This window comes from Micromesistius poutassou (assembly GCF_964030765.1).
Source record: "Micromesistius poutassou genome assembly, chromosome: 4".
NCBI lineage: Eukaryota > Metazoa > Chordata > Actinopteri > Gadiformes > Gadidae > Micromesistius > Micromesistius poutassou.
This window is the reverse complement of record NC_140274.1, coordinates 13144497-13159169: the sequence shown is the minus strand read 5'-3', so window position 1 is coordinate 13159169 and position 14673 is coordinate 13144497. Positions and strand designations below refer to the sequence as shown.

At 43.2% G+C, this 14673-nt stretch overlaps 1 protein-coding gene across 1 annotated transcript; it reads right to left on the bottom strand.

The window, feature by feature from the left end:
* Positions 1-112: 112 nt before the first annotated feature.
* Positions 113-9430, bottom strand: srpra (SRP receptor subunit alpha). Its single transcript, XM_084467118.1, has 15 exons — positions 9340-9430; positions 9072-9218; positions 6709-6792; positions 6456-6619; positions 5996-6156; positions 5697-5859; positions 5124-5259; positions 4820-4971; positions 4538-4659; positions 4368-4454; positions 3848-4020; positions 3072-3285; positions 2600-2763; positions 1562-1660; positions 113-1417 (listed from the first exon to the last, which is right to left on the bottom strand). The coding sequence occupies exons 2-15, from the start codon at positions 9192-9194 to the stop codon at positions 1289-1291; spliced, it is 1971 nt and encodes a 656-aa protein (XP_084323244.1). The 5' UTR covers positions 9195-9218; positions 9340-9430; the 3' UTR covers positions 113-1288.
* Positions 9431-14673: the final 5243 nt, after the last annotated feature.

Sequence of the window (14673 nt, the reverse complement as noted above, 5' to 3'; positions counted from 1 at the left end):
ATAAGCACACTTTTCAGAATAAATTCTTCATATCCCATGTCTTGCAATTATTTGATATATTATATGTACATGATCCATATTCCACAACAGAACAAATATACTGTGTAAGCGGTGATGGCATAAAGCAGCTTTATTTAGAAATCTCATAAATTACGGCAAATCTTCTGTATATTTATAGGTTCGTATTGCACTACCACAAGTTAAAGGAGGTGTAGATGGTGAACACCTAAGACAGCCCCTTGAACCAAACTTGAAGGTAGTGTGAATTGGAGAGGTGAGGGGAGCTTCATTTGACTACGCAACTAGTCTTAAATTTGAACAGAACTGAAACCTAGAAAAACAAGTGACATGATCAAAACACTTAAACCTCAATCAGGAAATTGTAAGAGGAAAAAAAAAAAAGGTTTTAATTATGTTTTTGTGAAATGGCAGTTAGCTTTGAAATCCTCAGTCCTTCCCCTAGCTCAGATTAGCGTTATCTGTGTTTGATTCGGCTCGGACACATTTAGAAACTCTTACCCATATAAAAAAGGAACTGCAACCTCATTTTACTACTTCCCCAACATGAATGGCTGTATTTGCTCAGAGTACAGCATGGAGGCTGAGTATGAACGGCCATTTCCCAGTACAACTATAATGGGAGAATATAGATTCAATATTGACATAGGTGGCCGCGGGTAGCAAGTAAAATTGTATTTAGATGACTTGTTCTGACTGCTGCTCTGCTAAAAGTATGGGCTCGGACTGTGGTTCGACTAGACATGTGACAGGCACTACGGTCTCTAGACTTTCCTCTGGGACAGGCAGCTGCTGAAATGTCACATCCAACGAGCATTTGTGATGTCATTTGTAAGAAGACACCAGGTAAATAATTTAAAGATTGCTGGATAAACCAGTAAAGAAAACAAATAACATGCAAGTCCTAGGTCCATGTGATCAGTGGCAGTTCAATTGCCAGACACAAATTGGGTACCTTCCGATTTCACCCAAACATTTCTGATTTATGCAAAACGAGGCTACTTGTTTATGTAGCACATTTTTTTGTTGTTTTCCAAAAGTCCATGTGATCCTTTAGGTTCTTTTATCCAGGCTGTTGGAGAAGAAACTCCTCATGACGGTGGAATTCATGACTGGAGTTGTGTGTTGTGAATTAATCAGAACTGTTGGCTGGGTCAGGGAAGAAGAAGAAGATGTCTCATAGTCCAAGCGTAGGTAGTTGGGATGTATTTGTCAATAGGATGAAAAAAAAACAAAAAAAACACCTGAATCCGACCAATCATGCAACCCCTTAAGCCTTCATCAGGGCGCTGACCACAGCGCGTGCATTGAGGCTGCGCAGGTCATTGTAGGTCTGCCCTGTGCCCACAAACACGATGGGCTGGCCCGTGATGTAGGTCATGGAAATGGCAGCGCCGACCTGGAGAGAGAGATGGAGGCATATCAGTCACAAATGTCACAAAGGCAAAGCATAAAAGAAACCTGTGGGTGCTCCAAACTGGCAGGGACCTCAACCAAACATGCCAGAGTCAAATGCCAGTATATTATTGAGAACTTTGTTAACCTTGTCGTCGATGGTATCAAACTTGGTGAGAACGATTCCATCGATGAGGCGAGGCTTGTCAGACATGGAGTGGTCCGCCAGTGCCTGGTTGAACTTTACCTGGACACATGAGGAAATTATAAGCCAGACAGCGTTATCCTGAAGTGCTGCTATTGAACAAGGAAATCATTTTTTTGTCAAAGCTGAAATTCCCTAGCCTGGCTCCACCTGCCAAAGCTCAATTTTCATTTCCCTTCAGCACTAGGTCTGGATTTGCGGTATATTCACAGGTTTTTTTTGGCTGTCCAATCAGCGAACAGAGGGAGTGGCTGAGAACAATGACGTTGAGGTCATGCGCTAGTTGAGTTGTACTCAGAAGACCAAACATTAGCGATTGGTTTTGGCAGATCCAGAGTGGAACTGGGCAGATCCAATAGTTTGAAACTCCAACAGACACTGCCTTCAAGTGAGTTAACGTTTGTCAATGGAGAGTGGCCAGACTCTGCAAATGAAATGTGCAAATGAAGTACGAGAGTCTGGTAGGACCGGACTAGAAATTCTGTGGAAAATTTCTGTGCAAACGGACAATAAAGTATTATCTTAATATGCATGTGAACATATTGATTGCCATCAATATACAGAATATGCAATACACACGTGTAAAGTGTGTAGAGCAAAACTCAGACTCTACAAATATTACCAATGTAACTCAAATTGACATCAAATGTTGCATATAATATGTTTACAAACAAAAGTCTCCCTGCCTAGCATCTTCATTAGTTTATCTCATAAGGCATAGGTCAGAATGTATTCTTCACATGTTATCCCCCTTTAATTTTGGTGAAATTATCAGTAATTTTGAAGACACCGAAAATGAAAACATGCCATATTAAAACAATCATTTAAGGGTATTCCCAACAAGTGTCAACTGTTCAAGCTTCAAAACCTTGCTTCTTATAGCTCTGAATCAGCACTTCCCAAACGGGCCCTGATAATATGGCTGCCCCTTTTACATTTCAATCCTACTGCCCTCCTCAGCCCACTCCCAGAACTCCTTACCAGCTGGTCCACAGCCTCGTTGCCCACCAGCGCCTCCCCAACAAACAGGACCAGGTCAGGCATGTTGACAGCGATCAGCTTGGCCAGAGCTGTCATCAGGGGGGCATTGTCCTGCATACGCCCTGCTGTGTCCACCAGCACCACGTCGAAGGCCTGGTTCCGGGCTGTGGAGGAGCACAGGTGGGGTTGAGAGGTCATGCATCTGAAGTCCACATTGGATTATTGGATGATGATACAAGCTTTAAAAAAATATTCTGAATTTCCGTAATGACTCTTTCACGCTATTTGGTGAAGTCTTCGTAACGAACAAGAGCTGATATTGTGGTTGATGTGTAGATTGGGTATAGACTACCATAACAGCGCTCTCTCTCTCTCCAATCTGCCTTTTTTTTAACCATAAGACCAACCAAGCCTGAGCGCAGGGTGTCCGAGGCTATGTGGCCGAAAGCCACAGAGCGAGTGGTCGTCTTACCGTAGGCAATGGCCTCCATGGCGATGCCAGCAGCGTCCTTCCCGTAGCCCTTCTCGTAGAGCTGCACCACGGGCCGCCCGCCGTGCTGCTCCGGCGGGTGCAGGGAGTTGAGGCGCCGCTGGTGCGTCCTCAGCTGCTCCACCGCTCCGGCTCGGAAGGTGTCGCAGGCGGCGATCAGCACGGTGAAGCCGTTCTCGATGAGCCAGAAAGAGATCTTGGGGGGAGGCACGATGAGACAGTGTGTGTTTGGTTTAGGTTGATGCGTGGCGTACATTAACAGGTTGGAGCCGTACATTTTTCATGGTGCATTTTGAATGAATGACGCATTTTCTCAAAAAGGTCCTACCTACTGGCATCATAAAACAGGCTAGTACAGTTCAATCAATGGACCTTTATTGAAGTTCTCTTTATGCTTGTATTCATCCCCCCATTGTATGCCATTACATTTATGTTTTTTCCCCCTTCCTCCAACTGAAATAAAACCCAATTTGCATGTTTCATTACTTCTTACTGCAAAAATAATTATCTACATGAATGACTCGGCATTCAACTTCCCTGAAGTATCCGGTTCACCAACTTTCACTAACTTTCCAGAGAACTGATAGATTTTTACAAAAATGTCCCTAAAATGGACCCCAGTATAAAAAGTAAAAAAATAAATAGAAATGGGGTCAATGGTAACTAACAATTCCAACTTCACTAACAATTCCACCCAGAGTGAGTGAGTGAGTGTAAATGACATTGACGTATTGACTGAGCCCAGCTCATACACACACCTTGGCCAGGTTGGTAGACTTTCCGACTCCGTTGACGCCACAGAAGGTGACGATGTAAGGCCGGCGTTGGCTACGGGCCTCCAGGACGTCTCGGAGGATGTCCACCCTTCTCTTTGGCTGCAGGATCTGCACCAGCGATTCCTGCAGGGCCTGTTTAACCGTCGAGGCTACAGCTGGAGAGACAGAGGGAATTACAAATTACAGTGTAGTCATTCAACAGACTTAATCCCAAGGGACTGACAGAATGCCCAAAACAAGATCATTCTGTCATTCATAAGCAGGAAGGGGTTAGGGGCATCTAACCACTACATATCAGGTAGACTGTGGGGCTCCAGTCAGAACCTTTCGGGTACGAGTGAAACATCTGACCATAGACCTTCCTTTCCAAAGAAGACTAGCCTTGAGAGGCCACCGTATAGCATATACTGTATATTTAGAATTGTATAATTACAACAATTAAAGGCCCTTTACCACTATGCCCTACAATTATTTAAAAATAAAAAATGTCATGCCAACTTACTGGTGAAGGTGCCCATGACTTTGCCCTCTAGCTTTTTGGCCACAGAGTCACAGAGCTGGTTGGATATCTCAGCTGCTACATTCTTAGCTGTGAGATGAGAGAGAAGTGCATAAAACCGATACTCAACAGGTCAACATTGGACTAAATATAAGTGGGAATAGATTTCTTACCGATGAGGTGATCCCTCATCTTGTCCAGCACTGGCTCCATGTCCTCTCTACTCAGGCTTTTGGCGCCCACCAGGCCCTTGAGCATCCCAAACATGCCCCCAAAACCTACACCCTTCTTAGGGCTGTGGAGAGTTGAGAGTCCACCGGTTGAGTACCAACAGTGATGAAGCAAGCAGCCTGTTCTAGAACTGCTATAATGTCCCAGGACCACAACGCCCCAGAACCCTTCAGAGGAAATATTCGAAAAAACAGAGTAAGTTGAATAAGGCAGGGTGATCTTACGCTCTCTTGGTGTCGGCGACCTTCATCCTCTCAGGTTTCTCCTCCACAACATCGTCCTCCACCTCCTCCTCCTCCTCCTCCTCCTCCTCCTCCTCGCTGGACTCATAATCTACAGACAGCAGGTCTCCCTTCATGGAGTTCAGCGGCAATTCCTGAAACACAGGGGACATCATTGGCAACTGACCCTGCACATCTACTCTTAACCAGCCCCCTCTGATACAATACAAAACAGGAGAACAAAATCAGTTGAACATCAAACTCCTCTAAAGGACTGAAGAAAAACAATGATAGTGTTTATACATACATCTCTTGCTGGTTCAATGGGGTTGCCCAGGCTGTTTGGATCACTGTAGTCCAGCTCCTTTGGACTGCTGCCACCATTGGCCCACACACGTCTCTGCTTCTCCTTGGGCTTCTGAGGCTTGGGGGATTTAGTGGCACTAAAGGAAGTAGAATGGCCCATGAAAAGAGTGAATACAACAGATTGGCCATTGAACAATTTGCAATCAGTAAAATAGTAGAGAACTTAAAAAAAAAAAAATATATATATATATATATATATATATATTGTTTTAAGGGTATGACATTCAAAATATCATTCTAAACCATCTTGAGGGGGGTACATTGTTGAACAGTTCATGGTAATTTCAGCTAGTTTTCCCTTTCAATGTAATATTTCAAACATATTGCAAACCAGCTAGTTGATCTAGCCTATTTCTAAACTTCATGACGGTTCATAAAATATTGATAATATTGTGTTAAATATCCCAGCAAGAAATCCAGTCCAAATCATTTGCGTAACTGGCTAGATTGTCATCAAATCAAAAGTCTGCCTAGCTAAAACCGTACATGAACCGACATTCTGATTGTCTCTGACCTGGGTTTCTCCACATTTCCACCCAGGCGCTTGCGGAAGAACTCTTCCCGCTTCTTCTGGATGACCTCCTCTGGGGTCAGGCCCTGGTTGCCATTCTCCACCGACTTCTGGCTGGCAGAAGCGTTCTTGCCTGGCTCCACTTTCTCAGGCTCGGCTACAGGAGCTGGGAGGAGAAGGAAAGGAAGAAAATATTACAGCAACGCCAACAAGACACGTTCCATTAAATATACAAGATGTATGGTAGTATACATTACTACCGATACATAAACATGATCACTAGCATTCCCTGCAGCACTTACCTTCCTTTTTAGCATTTTTATTCTTCTTGCTGCCCTGCTCCTTGATCTTGTCCCCACCCTTTGTCTCGATCATTGACTTCACCGTTTTCTGGGACTTCTGCGACTCGGTAAAAGTCCGCATGGAGACAGGACCCTTAGCTTTGCTGCTATCCTCTGCCTCTCTGGTTTAAAAATCATCACAATTTTACATTAGATACACACCCAAGATATACAGCCCACTGGCCAGCTGGATAGTGTCTTTCATTGTGTATGATGACAGCTAAAATCTACTTACATTAAGTACATTATAACATGTTTATGTTCAACATGTTTGTATGGGCAGTGAACCTACCCAACATATCACATACAAATGCAATATCTTGCCAGTATCATTACAAACTTGTAATCTGTATATTAAGCATCAAGATTTTCGAATTAACAACACCAGGTCAAGGTATGTTTGAGTCGTGTGGCACTTTACCTAAGCAGCATTGTGAAGTCGTTTTCAAACTCAAAATTGCTGTTGAGAAGTTTCAATGACACATTTTTGTCCAGCTCATTCTTATAACGATCCCTGAACTGAAGTTGGACATCAGTTATCAACTTGTCCACGTAAGTCAGGGTGAGGATCTTTTGAAAACCAACCTAGGGAAAGGACAATGCACAAAAATGCAATGTAAAGTGCTATAATTACTCTGGGAGGTTTATATTGAGCTTGTGCTTCGCATACTTACCACAAAAACCAACTCAAACTCATTATCGAGTTTGTACTTGAGACTCAAGGCTTCATGAGTGTAGGAATTGTTACCACTGCGTTCCTAAAACATCAGGGAAAGTTTGATATTAAGTGTTTATACAAAATAATCCAATAACTGAATGTTTAGCACAAATGAGAGCGACAGTGCATAATGATGTGAGAACAATTGAACCACTATAATAGAGCTCTTCACTCATGAAGACTACACTAGTGATACTCACAAAAAAACTAAACTCACTAAAACTAAACTGCAAACACACCATGGGGTTTGTGGGGTCCTACTACTCAGAGTATCTGCAGGTTTCAACCTGTTTTATTTACATCAACTTTAATACCATTTAAGACACAATTGAATAACGATTGCACACCCAACTGGGTACACGTTGAAGCAAAAGTTTGACATTTAGCAGATTGTTACCAACTGAAGTACTTGCACTGGCGTACCTGAAAATAGGTTGCTTATTTTTTTAACATGAGGGTGTGCACTTGTAGTGCAACAGTTTCGTGAAAGTTTCCCCCTTTGCCCGAAAGAGTGATGGCCTACTTTTAGTAATCAAAGAATTCAATCTAAAAAACTCCAAAATCAAGTTTGAACGGATATTGAATATCAAGCAATGTATTCGAATATATTCTAATATCTACGAGCCCCCCCAATCAATCACAAATGTATTACGTGACAAGGGGAGACATAAACAGGACTTAGGCCATATCCTCTTTGTTTGAAACAGGTTATCAACTTAATCAATATCAAGTGCCACTATGCATATCACAAAATTAGGCTATGCAATGAAAAACAAAAACTGAATCAGAACTGCACAGCGCAAACAATGACAATGACAACTTAAACAGGAGACAGCAGCAGGAGTAAAGCCTATAACCTATTTGCAAAAAATATTAATTTCTTAATGTTGTTTGCTAGAAACACCAGTCTATCAACTTGATCTGGATCAAGTGTGGCTCTCTTTTTATTCACGATGTTACCTGCGGCGGAGAACACATGTTCAGAGCGCACAGACGTGCCTGGCACACACAGGGATTTACGCGTCTATGTTGAGAGAAGCAGGTATTTGTTGCAGCCTGTGTCTCTCCACCAATGCAGCGTGTTGTTGTCTGCAGGGATGACTTGGGGTCGCAATTTACCGCTCAGGCTGGCTGCTCTGTGCGTTATCCATTTCCGAATCAGGATATATTATTCGCTTGATTAGCACGCCCGCGAATGGATGAGATGGCGAGCAATAAAATAAAAAGTCAAAACCAAACGGTCTAATCATAGACTTTAAAAACCGGTTTGATTATATATATTTCGAATACGGATATGTCACGTCATATTCAAATGCATATTCGAATATTGAATAAAAAGTGACAGCCCTAGTATGTATTAAAGAGTGCACACCCCCTTATCATAATCTGTCTTTTGAAACACTACAACTACTTCAACACTTGGGATAAGAAGTGAAAATCCATTATAACTGGATCCATTAAATACATGAGAAAATGTGGTGAAAGGATGGCACATGCTCTTCCTCACTGGAAATATGAGTTGCGTCTGAGAGAGGGTTCAACTTATTTGACACATATAGAACACCACAATGTGTAGAGCTCAGTCTTTCGAGTGGTTGATGTTAATGGGGAGTTCAAGAGAGGCTTTAGCTTCAAAGACCCTTAAATATAATGCCTGGTGTGTGTGGGTGTATGAAGCTCCGTCTGAACCGGCTGATTTTGATGTCCAAACCAGAGAGGGGGATAAGCTTCTCTGACCCATAGTATAACACCCTGATGTGTGTGTGTTTGTGGAGAGCTCCGTTTGGCCAGAGGTTGATGTTGATGTTGCGTCCCAGAGAGGGTTATGCTTGAAGGACACTTAATATAGTAACACACTTCATGTACAACATGTTTCAATATGACACGCCTCAGGTACTTTTAGAAATAATTAGCGATGGGTCGTTGCCATGGGGATAACACGACCACCTCCTTCTTTGATTTATCAAGCCAAAACGGTGCAACATGTCGTGCTCAATGATAGAGGACCTGACCCCTATGTAGATATAAAGGGCTCATTCTAAGTTAACGTAAACACAATGTCTCTTATGTTCATGGTATTATACACACTAATGAAAACCTAATTATGTATAGTATATGCCCTTTCTGCCATATCCGTACTGCTAGACACTTTTTCTACTTTAAAATGACATTTTTATAATAATACTTTGAATACCTCCGTGGGTTTTCTACTACTATTACGCAATGTGCTAATGTTCGCTAGCGCTAGCTGCAGCTAGCACTACGGCTAACAGCAGCTACACGAAAACAACCCGTACGGACACTATACTGTAGCCGTACCTGGAGGATGACGGAGCGGATCAACGCATTGACCGGCCCGGTGAAGGACTCCGTGACCCCGGCACCCTGGAAACACCACAGCACTATGCCCCCCTTGCTGAAGATGGTGAAGAAATCCAGCATCTTGACACCACGTCGCTACACGAGCTGCATCAGGAGAACACACACACATACACAAAAACACACATGTAATGTTGACGTGTAAAGACATAGTGTTTCAAGCAGTTCAGAAGTGACCTGGCTAAGTCTTGGGTCAGGGGATTCTTACCAGATATAGTCTAATAAATACGAAATAAATCCCCCAGAAGTAGGACCAGCTGCCAATGCGAAACTATAAGACACGTCAGATACACGACCAGGAAGTGACGTTTCTCTCTCTTCCGAAGATCTGCAAGGGAGTGTCGTAAAGTGGGCGTGTCGTGCAGTCAGCGTGGGGCACGCAGGAAGTGATATTTTTTTCGTAGGATAGGTCTGGGATTCTCGCCTCTGATTAGTTAGAAGGCTCTCCTTTAGATCGTGTTTCGATTAGTCCTAGCTGTTTGCCGGAGTCTATGGTTAGGGTTAGGTTTAGGGTTATGTTTATGGTTAGGGTTAGGGTACCCACCCTTACCCAAACCCTAACCCTAGGGTCCCAAACCCTAACCCTAACCAATCGGAGGAGAGCCATTCTCAATCAGAGGCGAGAATCCCAGACTATCGCTTCAATTTATTTGAATTCAAATTGAATTCTTTCATGACAATGAAAGAATTTGAAAGCAATGAAGCAACCATTTGTTTTCCCTGTTTTTATAATCTAATTTGAATACTTGCATATGAGTGAGTTTCAGGCCACGCAGCGGGTCCCGGCCGAAGGGGCTTCATTTGTAGTTTTAGTGCAATTGTCTGGTGCTACTCTATGCTTTGGCAGAACTTTTTTTTTGCCATTTATCCATCAATAACATTTTTTTGTCAACAGGGAGAGATGCAGGCTAGGGATGTAAACGGTTAATCGACTATCGGTTAATTGTCGAAAATAATTTAATCGATTAAATTAAATTAATTGTAGGTTAACGCGGGATAACCACGTTAACCTACGGGATAGATTAACGCGGTTATCCCGCGTTACGAGACACCCGCGGGTTTCTCGCGGGCGGCGAGAGACCCGGTGTCGTGCCAGAAGTTGATTTTTGCCAGAAACTGATTTCCGGTCCGCTGATTTTTACATTGTAATGGCCCTTTACACATTATTCAAGCACTGGTTGACATCAAATCTTGTCAGTATTACTTTGCTGAGTGATATCAAGCCATTTTGAGGCAGAAACACAACTTTAACAGACAGTGCGCGCTCCCGCGGACCGGAAATCAGTTTCTGGCAAAAATCAACTTCTGGCACGACGTGCCAGAAGTTGATTTTTGCCAGAAACTGATTTCCGGTCCGCTGATTTTTACATTGTAATGGCCCTGTAATGGCCCTTTACACATTATTCAAGCACTGGTTGACATCAAATCTTGTCAGTATTACTTTGCTGAGTGATATCAAGCCATTTTGAGGCAGAAACACAACTTTAACAGACCGTGCGCGCTCCCGCGGACCGGAAATCAGTTTCTGGCAAAAATCAACTTCTGGCACGACACCGGCACATAAACATGAGGCGATCAAAACGGGGTGGAGTATGGGAGCATTTCAAACTTAATGATGACAAAGACGCTCAATGTAAACTCTGCGGTACTACGTTTAAGTTCAGCAGCTCTACGAGTTCGCTAAGATACCACCTTCAAAACCTGCATGCAGCCGTGTTGCAGTCCATCGCCTTCACAACCGACTATCGCCGCGGTGATGGGAAGGCGAGTATGCGACGACAGGAAAGCTGAGGGCATTAGGCCTACTCAGACGATTTGCGGCATCATGATCGAAAAAGATATGATGCCAAGCAATTAGCACCACTGACGGCGAGGGATTTCGGGAGTTAATACACTTCATGGAGCCAGGTTATAATATCCCTTCTCGAGCGACCAACTACCCGCCTGGAAGCACGCTACAAAAACTAAAATCTGAACATGTATTCTCAGCAGCTGGCCTCACTGTAAACAGGCTGCGCACACGACTTACTCCAGACCATGTTAATATGCTTATTTTCCTGAACAAAAATACAGGGGTCTAGGTCAGGAGTCTATTGAAAACACATTGAGACAGGAATGTTTTTGTTTCAGGAGAGGTAGCCTATATCTTAATTTAATTGTTTAATAAGCATTGGTCCAACAAGGACGATACAGTAGCGAATAGCCTCTGATGAGAACCTGTATCTCTCATAAAGAATATTCTCAGGCAATGCCAAGGGATCGGATCTGTCCCAAAAGACCCTCTGTCTCCGGAGAGACCCCGGTAGGCCTACGATACGGGCTCCGAGGTCTACGAAAAACCCACACATGGTGACGTCATTGTCAACGGAGGGGCGAGGAAGCTGCGCTTATCTTAGCTGAAAACCTGCTCCCGACCAGGTTAGTTTGGTCGGATAAATTGCCATGGTTACTTAGCGGAAATTCCCTTAAGTGACGTTCATGGAACGCAACTCTAGCTGAAAGAAGCCCGGCTTTGCGTTTAGCTTGATGGTTAGTTTGGTCGGATAAGTTGCCATGGGTTACTTAGCGGAGATTCCCTAAAGCTGACCCCACACTACAAGATAAATGTCCCGATATCGGGGCCGATTTGCCCCTTACGAGAATCGGGGTGGCGTTCCCATGGCAGCCGAATCGGGACGAAAATCGGCCAAGATTATCCTGTCTGCCGTAGTGTTCTAAGATAGAATCTCATAAACTTAAGACCTCCCGATCTCAAAATCGGGGTTATCCAACATGTTAGATATTTTCGGCATGTTGAGTGTGTAGTCAACATAATAGCGACGCACGCACACACAAACACACACGCAAAACCCACACACACGCTGACCCGAAGGTGCTCCATAATGCCAAAGCGCATTCAATTCTCACTTTTCAATTTTCGTTTCCAAATATTTATTTAAAAACGAAAATATCTGTTTTAGTGCGTGTGTGTTAAATTAAATGTTTTTATATCTTAAACAAATTCCGTTGCAAATAGGAGGCGCGCAGCATCAATATCCTAACACAGACACATTTTGCAGATTGTAAATTGACATGATACATTGTAAACGTTCACAATCCTGCTCTATGCTCTGTGATATTTTGTTTATCATCATTTCTATTAACTTCTGCGAGGCGCATAAAGTGGTCATGTAGATCGGTCGTCTGCTGCCCGTCTATTGCGCGTATCACACATGAGCAGATCTTGCACACAACGTCAGTCGTGTCCCTTGGCTGTCCTATTTGTTGTATATTTGTTGATGTTGTTATTGTCATGCGTGTTCTGGTTATTTGCGCATGATTAAACATGAGTCTTTATATGGCGATAACAAACAAACTTTGTTGCGTTTTTTTTTCCTTCTTTTTGAAGTGGGGATCGGGGGTGCGCCAACCCGGTTGGGACGTAAAGGGGGTGCGCAGGAAAAAAAGTTTGGGAACCGCTGCTCTAGATCTACAATATCTTCTCTCTCGATCTCTTGTCTCGTGCTGGATGACGTAGCCTACACGGCCGAGAATCGGATAAGATTATCCTGTAGTGTGTGGTGTTCCGTCTTGTGTTCTAATCTTATGTAGGATCGGAGAGCAAAAATCGGCTGCGATTCTCGTTAAGTGTGTGGTGTACTCCGACTCAAAAATCGCATAAGATAAAAAAAATCGTGTAGTGTGGGGCAGCCTTTAGCCATTAGCCTTTAGCCTTTAGCCTTTAGCCACATAATGGAACGCAACTCTAGCTGAAAGAAGCCCGGCTTTGCGTTTAGCTTGATGGTTAGTTTGGTCGGATAAGTTGCCATGGTTACTTAGTGGAGATTCCCTTAAGCCACATTAATGGAACGCAACTCTAGCTGAAAGAAGCCAGACTAAGCAAAATAAACGCTTTGCGTTTAGCTTGGTTGATGGAATACCCCTCAAGGTGTGTTCACACCGCACTTCGCCCCGCGACACGTTTCAATGTTAAGTGAACGTGGAGACGCGAATCTGGCGAATTTTTTTTTCGCCGATACGCGCGACAAGATTTGATTGACAGCGCGAAATTTTTCCACGTGAACGGCGAGCGCGTTCACGTGGATTCGCGCCGCGAATAATTCGCCCCGCGAATAAAGTTAAAATATTTCAACTTCTTCGCGGCATTCGCGTTGAAACAGCCAATCAGCGTTCACTCCCTGTGGGTAACGTGGGTGAAGTAACGTAAAACAGCCAATCAGCGTTCACTCCCTGGGTGACGTCACGTAACAGCCAATCAGTTCACTCCCTGGGTGAAGTAACGTAAAACAGCCAATCACCGTTCAACCGTTCAGTGAACCGCAGCTTGGAGGAGAAAGTGATTGTTTGCGACTCCCGCTCTATATCTACATATAATATATAAATATCTATATCATATAATATATACGATATATATAATATCACGGCACAAAGCGGTGTGCGCCTCCGGATTATATTATTAACCCATAAACGACGGGCTCTCCCTCTTCCACAACAGGTACAGACACACATCTCGGCCATGGTTGATGAGAATGAATTGGCATGAATGACCGTTGCCAGGCAAAAAAAAAATTCGCCCCGCGAATGCACACAAAAATGCACAGCGACAGATTATGATTTGTCGCGCGGCAACATTCGCCTATTCGCGCGAATAGGCGAAATGGGACAAAGTGCGGTGTGAACACACAGTCAGGTTTGGTTGACAGCATAAGTCACCATGGTGATACAGCGACACTAAAAGAGATCGACTTTCGTGTCACAGCTAACCCAGGCTTTGAACGCAACATACCTCGCTAACCCACTAATCGAGGTTCGTAATAGGGCACAGTTGACACACAAATGCAAACAAGTTCACAAATGAAAAGCGTCTTGTAAAGTTTAACAGTTTGTATATAAATGTAACAACATCCAAATACATTTTTGATGAAAATTGCAAATATATTTTTAATGAATATATTTATGGATTTATATTACATTTATTTAAAACAAGACACATTTGTGTGTGGATCAGAAATGTGTTTGTGAAACTTATTTTTGTTTATGGATTTATTTTACATTTATACATAGGCTACCGATATCCATTTGTGTGTGCATTGAAATGTATTTGTGAGAAGAGAGTCATTAGGCCTAGGCCTATATATAAATCACAAAATACATTTGTGAATCCTTCTCTGTGCATTCGTTATTAATGAGACTGAACTGACCCCATACGCCTCCGAGGCTCCCGGTTCCCTCGGTAAAATATTTATGGGAAATAACATGGGGTTTTTGAATGAGCGTATATAACACACTCTGTAGGTGGCGGATAAGTAAAAGCTGCGTCACGTTTTGAACTACACACATTTTCCATCTAGTTTGACTGGCTTTTTGGATTGTCGGTGCCGTTAAAGTAGTAAACGATTATAAATGATATTTTAACGGCACCGACAATCCAAAAAGCCAGTCGAAACTTTTTTTTACCCTTATTCAATCGGCTTTGACGGCCATCAGTTCTCGGCAATTCCTCATTCGCCTTCTCACGTCTGGCAGGTTCGAAATTATACGG